Source organism: Pteropus alecto, unplaced genomic scaffold, assembly GCF_000325575.1.
Source record: "Pteropus alecto unplaced genomic scaffold, ASM32557v1 scaffold34, whole genome shotgun sequence".
NCBI classification, from domain to species: domain Eukaryota; kingdom Metazoa; phylum Chordata; class Mammalia; order Chiroptera; family Pteropodidae; genus Pteropus; species Pteropus alecto.
The window spans coordinates 1077636-1090463 of NW_006435763.1; the positions used below are offsets into that span (position 1 = coordinate 1077636).

The following is a 12828-nucleotide window of genomic DNA, read 5'->3' on the forward strand; positions in this document are numbered from 1 at the left end:
AATGCCCACAGTTGACATAGAGCAGACACAGCTGCAGGAGATCTCCAGGCAGGGGGTTCTGAGTCCCCACATGCTCCAGAGGAGGGCTAAACATCATCCCATGTGGTCAAGATCAGCAGGAGGCAGATATTGCCAGTTCCTTACCCAAAGTCCAGGACTCAGACAGACACACTCACTGGCCCAGACTCCTTTGCAGCCAGGGAGCTCAGATGAGTTCTGGCAAATGGGCTAAAAATGGTATCACATGATGCATCTTCTGGAAAACTGGTATTTCCCCATAAAAAGGGACTAATACAGTTGGCACATTTGCCCTTTGCCCTACCCTCATCTTCCTGCCTCAAACAAGAATATTAAAATGCGCCCTGCAGGGAGGAGCCTGCAATGTAAGATATGAAACCTCCTGCAAACAGGAGGACAATGGCCACAAGCTAAGGATGGCTGAGCAGCAAATCAGGAGCCTGGCTCCCTTCTGGCATCAAGTGGAGGCCGCAGCAGCCCCATCTGCTTCTCTCGAGAATTCTCAATAGGACAGAAAGAGAAACTCCTATTTGGTTGAGCCACTGTAGTCAAATATCAGTCTACACGCAGCCAAAAGCCATCATCACTGACCCAGGACGTGATGGTGACGGGAGGCTGCGAGACCAAGGAAGTGTCAAGAATGTTCACATTCGGGCATTTACTCATTTATTCAGCAAATACTTCTTGAGTGCCTACTATGTGCCACACGCTGTGCTGGGCTGGGAAGGCATTCAAGACACGGGCCTAGCCAGCAGGCAGACAGCACAGCTGCACTCATCAAGGACCAGCACAGACCCACCGGCCTCACAGCCCAGTATCGGTCTTGAACACATTGGTGACAAAGCAGACAAAAATCCCTGCCCTCATGGCACCTATGTTCTAGCGTGGGGAGCAGAGCAGTAAATAAATAAATATGCAAATTACAGAGGATGTTAGCAGATGTTAAGGGCTTCAGGGAAAAACAAAGCAGTTATTCTAAGTGTGCCCTGTAAAGACCAGCACACACAGACAGGCACACGCACGCTTGTAAAGTCTCGATGAAACGCTTGTAATTTTGATGTAACCCCAGGGAGAAAAAGAAATTCCATGAACTGATCATCCTGAGCTGACTAAGATTATATTTTTTACCTTAAAAACTGATTATAGAGGATGATGCAGCTCAGGCCAACCTGCAAAGTGCCTGTCACCATGATCTCCTCTGAAGGGAAGTGTGCAGGGCTGCAGCACAGCGGCCACCACGCCCGTGTCCCCACCCCACACTCACCTGCAACGGACAGTTCGCCTCCTCGGCCGCACACTCCAGCCGCTTCTTCACCATGTCCATGCTACAGTTCTCATTCAGAAGCCTCTCCAGCTCGTAGCTGAGCTCAGACTTCCAGAAACCGATGTCCGACAGCCTCTGGCCCAGGTTCCGACAGGTCCCCTGCTGCATCTGCTGTGTCAGCTGGTCCTTGTCCTGCATGAGCCGCATAGAGTCACCCATCAGCCGGCCGGCCCACAGCCGTGAGGCCTCGGCCCCGCGTATCTGCAGCTGGTTGGACTGGTCCCAGTCGCGGGGGCTATAGCGACAGAAGAGCGCTGAGCGGAGCGAAGGCAGGATGGTGGGCGGCCTCAGGGCGCTGTGGCACGTGGCTCGGTCGTCCTGGCAGGTCTGTGTGTTGGAGACCCTGTAGAAGAGGCTGGGTCTCCATGAGTGGAGGTAGCGGTACCCAGGCAAGTAATAGGGCTGGTAACATTCCTGGATTTCTGGGGCCGGCACGGCCGGCGGCAGCGCAGTGAAGTCACAGGTTTTCCTGGGACCACAGTAATCAGCAGTCTGAGTGGTTCCAAGAAACTCCATCTTCTCCCATCAGCCCCGCACAGGCAAAACTCTGCCCCCGGGGGCCCAGGCAAGGGAAGGGGCTTCTCTGAGGGACTGGCAGGACCTCTATGACTTGGCACTGTTGTCATAAAGCCTGGGGGACGGAGCTTTCCTAGGGCCCTTGCTCACTTTAAGGCAGCTGGGGCCACATCATCCCAATCGAAACACACAAAAAATCAACAAAGTGAATATGAGTTTCTCAGTCCACAGAGCTGGAGACATCAAAAGAATGGCATTTGTCTACTTTTCTATAACTATCAAATCTCCCTTTCCAGACCTAACACTGCCGATGGAAGAAAATTTAACATAGTCTGCTCAGTAAACGCAATGAGTTCAGGGCCAGTTTGATCAAGATTAGTCGTTTTCCTTCTATCTTGGTCCCCAAGATGGCTCCGAAGTGGTACATCCACAGCATGGAATACTACTCAGCAGTCAAAAGGAGATTCAGCCGTGGGCGAATCTCAAATGTGTTCAGCTAGGTGGAAGCAGCTAGACTCAAAAGGTCACATCCTGTGTGATTCCATCTAGATGACATTCTGGAAAAGGCAGATCCATGTGGACAGAAGACAGATCAGTGGTTGCCGGGGGTGGGGGTCGGGGGCAGGCTGACTACAAGGGAGCATAAGAAGGTTTGGAGATGATGATAATACCATTCTTTATCTGAATGTGGTGGGGGTTACACAACTATCTGTATTTGTCAAAACCCACAGTACTCTCCATTAGAAAAGGTGGCTTCTACTGTATGTAAATTATACTTTGATAAGCCTGGCATTAATAAAGGAGGGAACTGTGAGTTACGAGACAGAGACCATGTCTATCTAGCTCACCATGAAGTCCCAATACACCACTGAAGGAATGAACGGGCATCTAAAATGAAAGTTTTATTATTCCAGAAAAAGCATTCACCCCTCTGTTCTATACCGGTATATTTATTCCATCAAGAAACTTCCCTCTCTCTTTGTCTCGTGGGAGTAGCAACGAAATCTCAAGGTAAAAAACAAGAAGGGTGCTTGATTTGTGGGGCCTTTCCCCTCTTTTGACATGGGAAAGAGAAGACTCCGACCCTCGAATGGTCCTTGTGAGCAGAGTGTGATGGTCAATGGGAATTTTCTCCCCAATGGGCTAAAACCAGAACTGAAAAATGGAGTGGGTACGAGAGGACCAAGGCAGAGAGAAATAATACTTTTAAGCACTTTCCTTAGACCTTACGCTTTACATATACTCCTTTATTTAATTTCCACAGTGAGCCTATAAAGAAACCTTGACACACTCATCTCAGGGTGAGGAGAGAAATCAGGGTGGGATCTGGACCCCCCTCTGCGCCTGCAACTTCACCTCGCAGGACCCTTTGAGATGAGACATCCCACATGGGGAGGGGAATGACTGCACACTGAGAGCAGCTGAGAAATGGACCAAAAAAGATTCAAGGTTATTTTTTAAGCACTGAATGTTCACAGTAAAAATAATGCGAGCAATATCTAAGGGCATACAGTAAAACTTAGACTTTCTCAACACCGCTAGCTACTTTCAGTCTCCTCAGCTATAACTAATATTGTCAGATTTGGGTATTTTTCAGACATTCCATGCATACACAAACATACATAAATCTAAATCTTTTTTTTTTAACATAAATGATAAATGCCATATACGCCATTTCCCACATAACCGTAACTCTTGGGCAGCATTTCATTTTGGTACATAAATCTCTTTCTTTTAGTAGCTGTGTGGTCCTCCATTACATGGAGGTACCATTATTTATTTGACCTTTCTCTCTGACTGGGCATCTGAGCTGTAGTCCGTCTTTTGCTGTTACAAATACCGTTTCAATAACTGTCCTCCCACGTGCATTTCCTCACTTAAAGTCAAGTTAATGGAGGTAGTTTTCGCACGGTGCAATTTACCCTCTCGGCACACGGTCTCACAAGTTCTGACACACACACACACAGACGCCGCCACCATCACCGAGATGAGGACATCGCGATCGGCTGGGAGGTTCCTCTGTGCTCCTCCCTCTGCCCCCAGCCCAGGCCACTGCCAATGGGCACTCTGTCCCCACAGAATGCCGTATAAACAGGATAATGTAGCATGCAGTCTCATGAGCCCAGCCTCTCCCTTAGCATAATGCTAGATGCAAACAGTACCCTTCCGCATACATTTCTGGGCATGTCTGAGCGTAACTTATAGAAGTTACGAGATGGAAGTACATGTATGTTTTGCCTTGAAAGCTCTCCCCCTCCTGGGGGCCTCCAGGTACATACTTTATTATTAGATGCATTTTTATGTGCATGTATATTGTCCTGAAGTTTTTCCCATCCTGTGGGTCTTTGGCAGGAGAGGCCAGGGCTGTCCTTAGACCCTGGTGATGGCCTCCGATTCAGATACTGAGGGACAGTAGTCAGGGGCGGCAATGCCTGCCTGTTTGCCTTGGCCAAGAGCCTGCTGCTATAGGTGTGGGGGGCTCAGACATGAACATCAAGACCCCCTTCCCAGTGTCGGCTGTGGAAGGGGGCAGAACCTGAGAAAAACCCAGAGGCTGGTAAAATAAGTCCCTTGGTGACTTCCAGCATGGACAGCTTGAAGCCGGCTGGAAACCCCTGTGGCCTCGCTCACCTGTGCTCAGGTCGCTTGCCTAAATGATCTGGGGAAATGAGCGAGGACCAACCCCACTGAAAGTCAGTCCGCCACAAAGTGAAACTGTCACCAGAGAAACTAATCCGTCTGCCCTCCAGCCCTTTGGGGCTCTGGCCTGATTTTCCTAAGTAAGGTAGGGCTTCCTGAAGAAAAGGACGGATCTCAAAGTCCGGATGTTTGACTATGGCCGACATAAAGAGCATCCAAACCTGTAGAGAATTTTTATAAGAATTTATTTGCGCCAAACTGACGACATTGCTGGGAAGCAAGGCATCAAATGCTCTGGAGAATGACAATTTTGCAGTTTCTTTTACATATTTGGAATTAGGGAGGGAACAGAAGGAAGAGGACAAGAAGGTGGGAGAAAGCAAGGCGGAGACTAGATGACAGGACAGTTAACAAGAGTATGTGCTCTCTTGAGGGTGGTTATGCTTCAGAGGGGTAGCATGTTAACCTAGATGCAGAGAAACAATGTGCAGGACTTGCTTAAGGCAAAAATAAGCCTTTTAGTAAAGAAGTTATATGCCTAGGTGTCACTACCCACCGTGACCTGCCCAGTTAGGAATTCGTGATTAGATTACCCTGTGAGGTCGCTTTCCCTAGAACACTTTTTTCATTCATTCAAGTTTATTTGGCCTGCAATTTTTATCTTGAATTAATTATATGTTATTATCAAGAATATATTAAATGTATAAAATAAATTTATTTCCCTCTTTTGTACCGTCACACACGAATATACATATGCACATATATATGAATATATGATATATATATAATACATATATATATAATACATATATACATGTATGACTCATGCATTTTTTCCTGCTGTAAAGAAAGAGAAGACGACTCTACATCAGGGGTGGAAAGCTGGGGAGAGGGCTGATACAAACGAATCTGTTTTCTCAGACTTGTTAAGTACTTGTCCTTCCACTTCAGCCTGTTTACAAAAATGTCAGTTGCTGAGTGGGTGACCATTGGTTGTGGGGCTCCTGTGGCCAGGAAGGCTGCACATAGGAATCTGGTTAATGCTGTCCAAGCAGAGGGGGCCTTTCCCTCAAGTGGAGTCCTAGCTTCGCCCCCTCTCCCAGTCTGGAAAATGGGGGTCACCGTGTCACCCTCAGGGGAAGCTGTGAGAATCAAATAAGGGCACAGCAAGGTACTTAGGACACAGCAGGTGTTCACGATTGTGACTGGTACCGTTGTTGTTATTATACTAGACTTTGCCACATTCTTTCATTTTTATCCTTGGATCACACTTGGAGGTAGGTGGGCATTGCTCGCTCCCTCATTTTACAGGGGAGGCTCAGAGGGGTGGCTTTGTTTGCCCAAGGGCACACAGCCACTCTCCGGAAGTGGCTTGGGAAACACCCTGTTTCCAGTGGGGTAAAGGAGAGCCAGGTAAAAATCCCGAATGTACTTCCAATGGGGCTGGCAGGGAGCTCTGAGAACAGCTCAGTGAGGTTGAGTTTCTATTTTTCCCCAACATTATAAACAATTTTTAAAATGCAGTGGTTTTCAAACACATTCTCTGATGTAGAAGGTTGTCTTCAAATAAACTCTCCTCTAGAAGCAAGGTGCGTGACACAAGGAGCCCCAAGGTGCCCTGGCTGGAGGGAGCAGAGGTGGGGGGCACTTCCCCATGAGTTCCTAGGGCTCCGTGGAGCTCAGTGGGAGCCCCTGATTTAGTCTACCCTCTCCCCATTTCAAAAGTGAAGGTACCTAGCCAGGAACTGGAAATCTAGACTCCACGTCCAGGTTTTCTGAGGTCAGACTAACCGTTAGAGGTATGGTTTAACAGTTATAATAATCGAAAGGCATTCATTTAAATTCAGAATCATGTGCTGTGGGCGAGTGTGGGTGTATTAGCTTCCTATGGCTGCTGTCACAAAGCACCACAAGTTAGTGACTTAAAACGACAAAGACTTATTCTCAAAAGAGACACAGGGGGCTCAAATCAAGGTGCAGGCAGGGCTGGTTCCTTCTGGAGGCTCCAGCGGGAGAATCCGTTTCCTCGCCTTTCCAGTTCCAGGCCGCTGGCCAATCTTGGCTCAAAGGCCCTGCCTCCATCTGCAAACCCAACAGCGCAGCACCTTCTCCTCTGATCCTCCTGCGTCCTCCTTATAAGACCCTTCGGAGCACATGAGACACACCCAGATAATCCAGGATAATACCGTGTCTGGAGATCCTTAACTTAATCACACTCGCAAAGCCCCCTTTACCATGCGAGGTGACCTACCCACAGGTTCCGGGCATTAGAACATGGACATCTCTTGGGGACAGTTATTCAGTTCATCACAGTGAGCAATATGAAAGGATGCCTGGCGGTAAGAAAGTCAGGCATGAGTACTATGCTGTGGATTGTCCCAAATCGGAAGACACTCAGTGGTTGGAGGGGGCAGACTGGAGCATCTCCTGAATCACTGCTTTCCCCAAGGTTTCTTTAATTTATAATGCATTTATTTTAAGTCTTCAAAAGCAATACTCTGTCTCACCCAGACTTATGTTCACATCTAGTCCTCCTGATCTGTGCCTCTCATGTGTTAATGTGCTCTCAACTGACCTGGGGAGCATGCGAAAATACAGACTCTGACTGAGAAGGGCTGGGAGTGGCCGGAGATAGTGCATGTCTTACAAGCTCCCAGGTGAGGCTGGTCATGCCCTACCTGGAGTAGCAAGGCCCTGAGGTAAGTTCTACGAGGGAAAGGACCATGTTTGATTTTCCTCATCATTGTATCCACAGTACTTAGAAGAGAACCTGGAACATAGTAGGTGCACAATTTGGGTTTGCTGAATGAATGAAAAAATTGATGGATGGTTGGGTGGGTGCGGTGGATGGATGGAAGGATGGACAGATAGATGGATGAATGGGTAGATTAGTGGGTGGGTGGATGGATGGATGGATGAAGTGATAGAACTTCAAATGCCATTAAATGAGAAAGATAAATTGAAAACAGCTGGCCACAGCTCAGCGAAAGAGAAATAGTAAAACCTGACAACTCAGTCCAGAAAACTAAAAGAATCAACTTCTAAAAATTCAGAAAATGAAAATACTAAAAGCATGGGCCTTGGAGTATATAATCTTTGTATTTGTCAATTGTATCAAAACTAAAAAAACTAACCAGGAACATAATCATTCTGGAAATGCTGTAGAGAGGAGGGTGTTGAAAGAATCACCTACTCTGGGTGTCAAATACATTAGGCACATCACTGGTTAGAGGCCCCTCCTCCACCACTACAGGACTTTATTCCATGCTGACAGAAAGCACATTCCCTGTCTGACATCTCGGTGGGAAGTGGGGCAGGGGAGGCTGGGGAGATGGGAGGCCTGACTGACCTCCTCCCCCAGCTCCGCCTCCCACACTGTGGGACCCCAGCCGGCACTGCACTGACCCGATTTTACTGCAGTCTCTGCCCGCAGGAAAGATATAGATATAGCGGCCAGACTTCCGTGGCTGTGAAGGGCCGGCTCTACGACTGTGAATTCAACGCGAACCCCATCAGTCTGCAGGAGAGAGGCATGGAGACTGTCTTAGGTGACGCCAGAGCAGCGCTGCCTGATAGAACTTTCTTGGCAGCGATGGAACTGACTCAAGTCAGCAAGCGTTCCTTGGGTGCCCCCTGTGGGTAGGCAGGAATCTTTCACCTGTGCCTTCCTGGAAGCCAAATCTGTGACTGGAGGTGGCTCCAAGCAGTGCTTAGAAAACCAGCAAAACAGGGACATAAGTAGGAGAGACAGAAAATCCAGAAAAAAAACTGCTTTCAATTTAGCATCCATATCGGTTTGTATTATTCAAAAACAAATTGTATTTTACAATAAAGCATTTTTTTTTTTCCCTTTGAATTTCAGAAGCTATCTTTTTGGTGCTTAGAGCACTGGTCTTGACTGGTATGCAATGACTCAGCAACGTTTCTGGAACTCTCCCTGCAGACGCTTACATACATGTGGGCTAAGATGCATGCACATCTGTGTTCATTGCCATAGTGGTTGTAGCAGTGAAAAAAAAAGTAGAACTATGCAAATGTCCCTCAGTACTGGCTAGCTAAATAAAATATGCAACACTTATTCTATGGGATACTCTGCAGCATAAAAAAAAATCAGATCTGTACTTGCTGATAAGAAAAGATTTCTAAGATATAAGTGAAGAAAGCAAGATATAAAACAGTTTAGATGTTATGATACCACTTACACAGATATGTATGTAACTGTATACGGTGGTCCCTCAGCATCCACTGGGGGTTGGTTCCAGGACCTGCTTCAAACCCCCAAAATGGTAGATATTCAAGCCCCTTACATAAAATGGCGTAGTATTTGCATATAACCTATGCACATCCTCCCATGTACTTATACACCTCTAGAGTACTTATAATACCTACTATAATGTAAATGCTACATACACACTTGTTATACTGTTATTGTTTAGGAAACAATGACGAGAGAAAAATCTATATGTATTCAGTATAGACACAACCATCAGAGGTTTAACTACATAGAACACGTCAGCAAGAATGGAACTTTTTTCCTGAATATTTTCAATCCAAGGCTGGTTGAGTCCTCAGATGTGGAACCAGGTGGATTCAGGGTGCCCAGGTGGATTCTGGATGGACACACAGGAACCAGGGCCAGAGTGATTAGCTCTGGGTGAGGGAGGGAGCGGAAAGAGGGGCACAGAGGGAGATTTGCTTTATGCTTAAGCTTTCCATACTGATACATTTATAATTTCATTTCTTAGTATATATGTATAGCAATATCTAGCATATATAGTGTAATATGTAACAAATACGTAACCTAATAGGACTTCCACTTCTGGATAATAGGGATTGTCTGTACCCTCCCATCTGAAACAACTCAAAAAACACTGAAAATATATAAAACAATGATTTTCAAGACAATGGACATCAGACCATGAAGGACAGTGACCCCTGAGGGATGAAAAACAGATGAGGTGAGTCCTAGGATCGCCCCAGCTCACCGCCTAGGCAGTTCCTAGGCCATGGTACAGGGAGGGGGCGCTTCTTCACTTAAGGAGACAGAGCTGGGCAGGTCTGAAAGACGCGGAGAAGAGGAGAGCGCTACCCAGCGAGAGCTCTGGAGATTTGCAGATGGGTCCCATCAGCCCAGCACGATGGGTGCCCACCTGTGAGGAAAACACCTGGGCTGGGGAAAGACCCCCGCAGAAGGATTAGAGGGAACAGCCCCCCGTGCTCCCGTGAAGCCGGGAGCAGTCCCCCGTCCCGCCAGCCACAGCAGAGACCTTCACACTTTGTGCAGCATCGAGTCCTATACCTAGAAGGGTTTTGTCTCAATTAGGGGAACAGTAGCCCCAGACTTAACGCCACACTCAGCAACCTGCTCAACAAAGCTGAAAAGCAAGACCCTAAAAGATAAAAATGATTCCAGTCCATTAACCGTATCCCAGATAAAAAAAGATCAAGAATATTTATAAAACTACAAAAATTTTCGGCACTCAAGTAAAATTCACAATGTCTGGCATCCAATAAAAAATGATCAGGCATGCAAAGGAACAGGAAAATACAACCTATAATGGGGGGGGGGGCGTGGCGCGGAGATCAAGCAACTGAAACCGAACCAGAAATGACACAGAACAGAACTGGTGGATACGGACATCTAGAAAGTTATTACAACTGCATTCTGTGTGTTCAAGAGTCTAGAGGAAAAATTGGACATGTTAAATGGAAACATGGAAGATTCTCTCTCTCTTTCTCTCTCTCTCTCTCTCTCTCTCACACACACACACACACACAGACCCCTGAACTGAACTTGAAGAGATGACAACTACACGAGATAGAATTAAAGACATGTTTTAGTCAGCCCAGGCTGCCATAATAAAGCAACACAGACAGGTGGCTTATAAATAACAGAAATCCGTTTCTCACAGTTCTGGAGGCTGGAAGTCCCAGATCAAGGGTGACAGCATGGTTGGGTTCTGGTGAGGTCTCTCTTGCTGGCTTATAGACAGCCACCTTTCTTTGTGTCCTCAAATGGCCTTCCTCGCCAGGAGAGACAGCAAGCTCTCTGGTGTCTCTCTTTATAAGGGCACGGATCCCATCGTGACACCTCACCCTCATGACTTCACCTAACCCTAACCACCTCCCTAAAGCCCACCTCCAGTACCATCACTTGGAGGTTAGGGCCTCAACACATGAATTTGGGGGCGGGGCAGGGGGGAGGGGTCCTTTTAGTCCATAACGAGGCAGACTACACTTTGCAGAAAAAAAGATTAGTGAAGTTGAAGACATTGAACACATGGCAATAGAAAGTATCCAAACTTTCTATTGAACACATGGCAATAGAAAGTATCCAAACAGACAGAAAAAAGACTGAAAAAAACAATTATAAATATTGCTGAGAGAAATTTGAAAGGACCTAGAGAGATATGTCATGTGTGTGAACTAGAAGACTCCTATGGTCAAGATATCAGTTCTCCCCAAAATGAAGGTTAGATTCGATGCAAACCCAATCAAAATCCCAACAGGCTCTTTTTTGGGCAGAAATTAATAAACTGACTCTAAAATTCATATGGAAATTCAAAAGTCCTAGAAGCAAAAATCAATTTTGAAAAGAAAAACAAAGTTGTAGGATTCAGACATTATGACTTCAAGACTTATTATAAAGCTACTGTTTGGTACTGGCATAAATATAGACAAAGATCAATAGAACAGAAAAAAATCCAGAAACGTACACATATATTCATGGTCAACTGGTTTTCAACAAAGGTACACAGTCGTTTCTGTGGAGAAATGATAGTCTTTTCAACAAATGGTGCTGGACCAATGGGACATCCATATATAAAAAAATGAATTTCAACCCATACCTTGCGTCGTATATAAAAAATGACCTACAAAAATTAACTTCAGATTGGTCATAGACTTAAATTTAAGTCTAAAACTATAAAGATTCTAAAAGGAAACACAGCAGAAAATCTTTGTTAGGCAAAGATTTCGATAGGATATCAAAAACGCAATACATAAAAGAAAAAAATTGATAAACTGAACCTCATCAAAATTAAGAATGGCTCTTCAAAACACATTCTTAAGAGAATGAAAAGACAAGCCACAAACTAGGAGAATATATTTGCCTAACATATAATTGATAAAAGACTGGTATCCAGAACATATACAGTATTTTCAAAACCCAAAACAAACAACCAAAGAAATCTTTTTTAAACGACTTACGATTTGAAGAGACAATTCCAGAAAGAAGATAGGCTGATGGCAAATGAGCATACGAAAATAAGTTCAACATAATTACTAAGTAGGGAAACGCAAAGTAAAACCACATTAGGACACCAGTATGCACCTATTAGAATGTCAGAGAACCAAAGGTCTGGCCGAACCCGCTGGTGGCAGAGCACTCGGAGCAGCCGAAATCCACATCCACAGCAGGCAGAGCACGACCACTTTGGCAAACAGTTTGGCAGTTTCCCACCATCCCGCTCCTAGGTATTTAGTCCAGGGAAATGAAAGTACATGTCATTACGAAGACTTGTCCAATGATATTTACAGCCGCTTGCTTTGTGAATTCCCCAAACTGGAAGCCATCTAAAAGTCCGTCCGCAGGCAAACAGATGAATAAGTTGTGGTATAACACGACAATGAAATACTATGCAGCAACCAGAGGAAATAAACTTCATGCATGCGACGTCATGGATGGATATAAAATAAATACGCTGAGAGAAAGAAGCCAGGTGTAAAGGAGCACATACTGTAAGTTTCCATTTCTATAAAATTCTAGAAAATCCAAGCCAGTCTATAAAGACAAGAAACATCACTGATTGCCTGAGAATGGTGTCGGGAAAGTTTGCAAAGGTCACGAGGAAACTTTGTGGGGTGACACATGTGTTCACTATCTTGATTGTGGTGATGGTTTCAATAAAGCTAGTTAAGAAACAAACTAATAATTGCAAACAGCTACACAGGGCTCAAATGAGCCAGGCACTTAAAAAACGGCTTTACTCATATTAACTTATTTAATCCTCCCATCAATAACCCTTCGAGGCAGTTAATATTACTGCCATTTTACAGAGGATTAAACTGAGTTATGAAGAAAAGATGGAAAGCTGGTGAAAGATAGAGCTGAGACTTGAATGCAGACACCTGGTGTTCTTAACCAACATTAGTTTCTCTGTATATAATGTTATTTTTCGACTCAATTACACATTAAGTGCCTGTGGTGTATATAGATAGTTCTTTGTTAGATATTTTTGCTGGATGCAAGGGAAGAGGTAGAAAATTCTCTACTCTTAAACTTAAAATATCCCTCCCACCATTTGCTACTTGTTCATTTGTAAGGAAAG

The 12828-nt window shown here is 45.3% G+C and overlaps 1 protein-coding gene across 1 annotated transcript in view; it reads right to left on the reverse strand.

Annotated features, from left to right (window-relative positions):
* Positions 1-12828, reverse strand: part of TEKT5 (tektin 5) — a 46521-nt gene that overhangs the window by 31068 nt on the left and 2625 nt on the right. Inside the window, exon 2 of the mRNA XM_006910882.2 lies at positions 1283-2415. Coding sequence (XP_006910944.1) covers positions 1283-1858 — 576 coding nt within the window. The 5' untranslated portion in view covers positions 1859-2415. The remainder of the gene's footprint in view (positions 1-1282; positions 2416-12828) is intronic.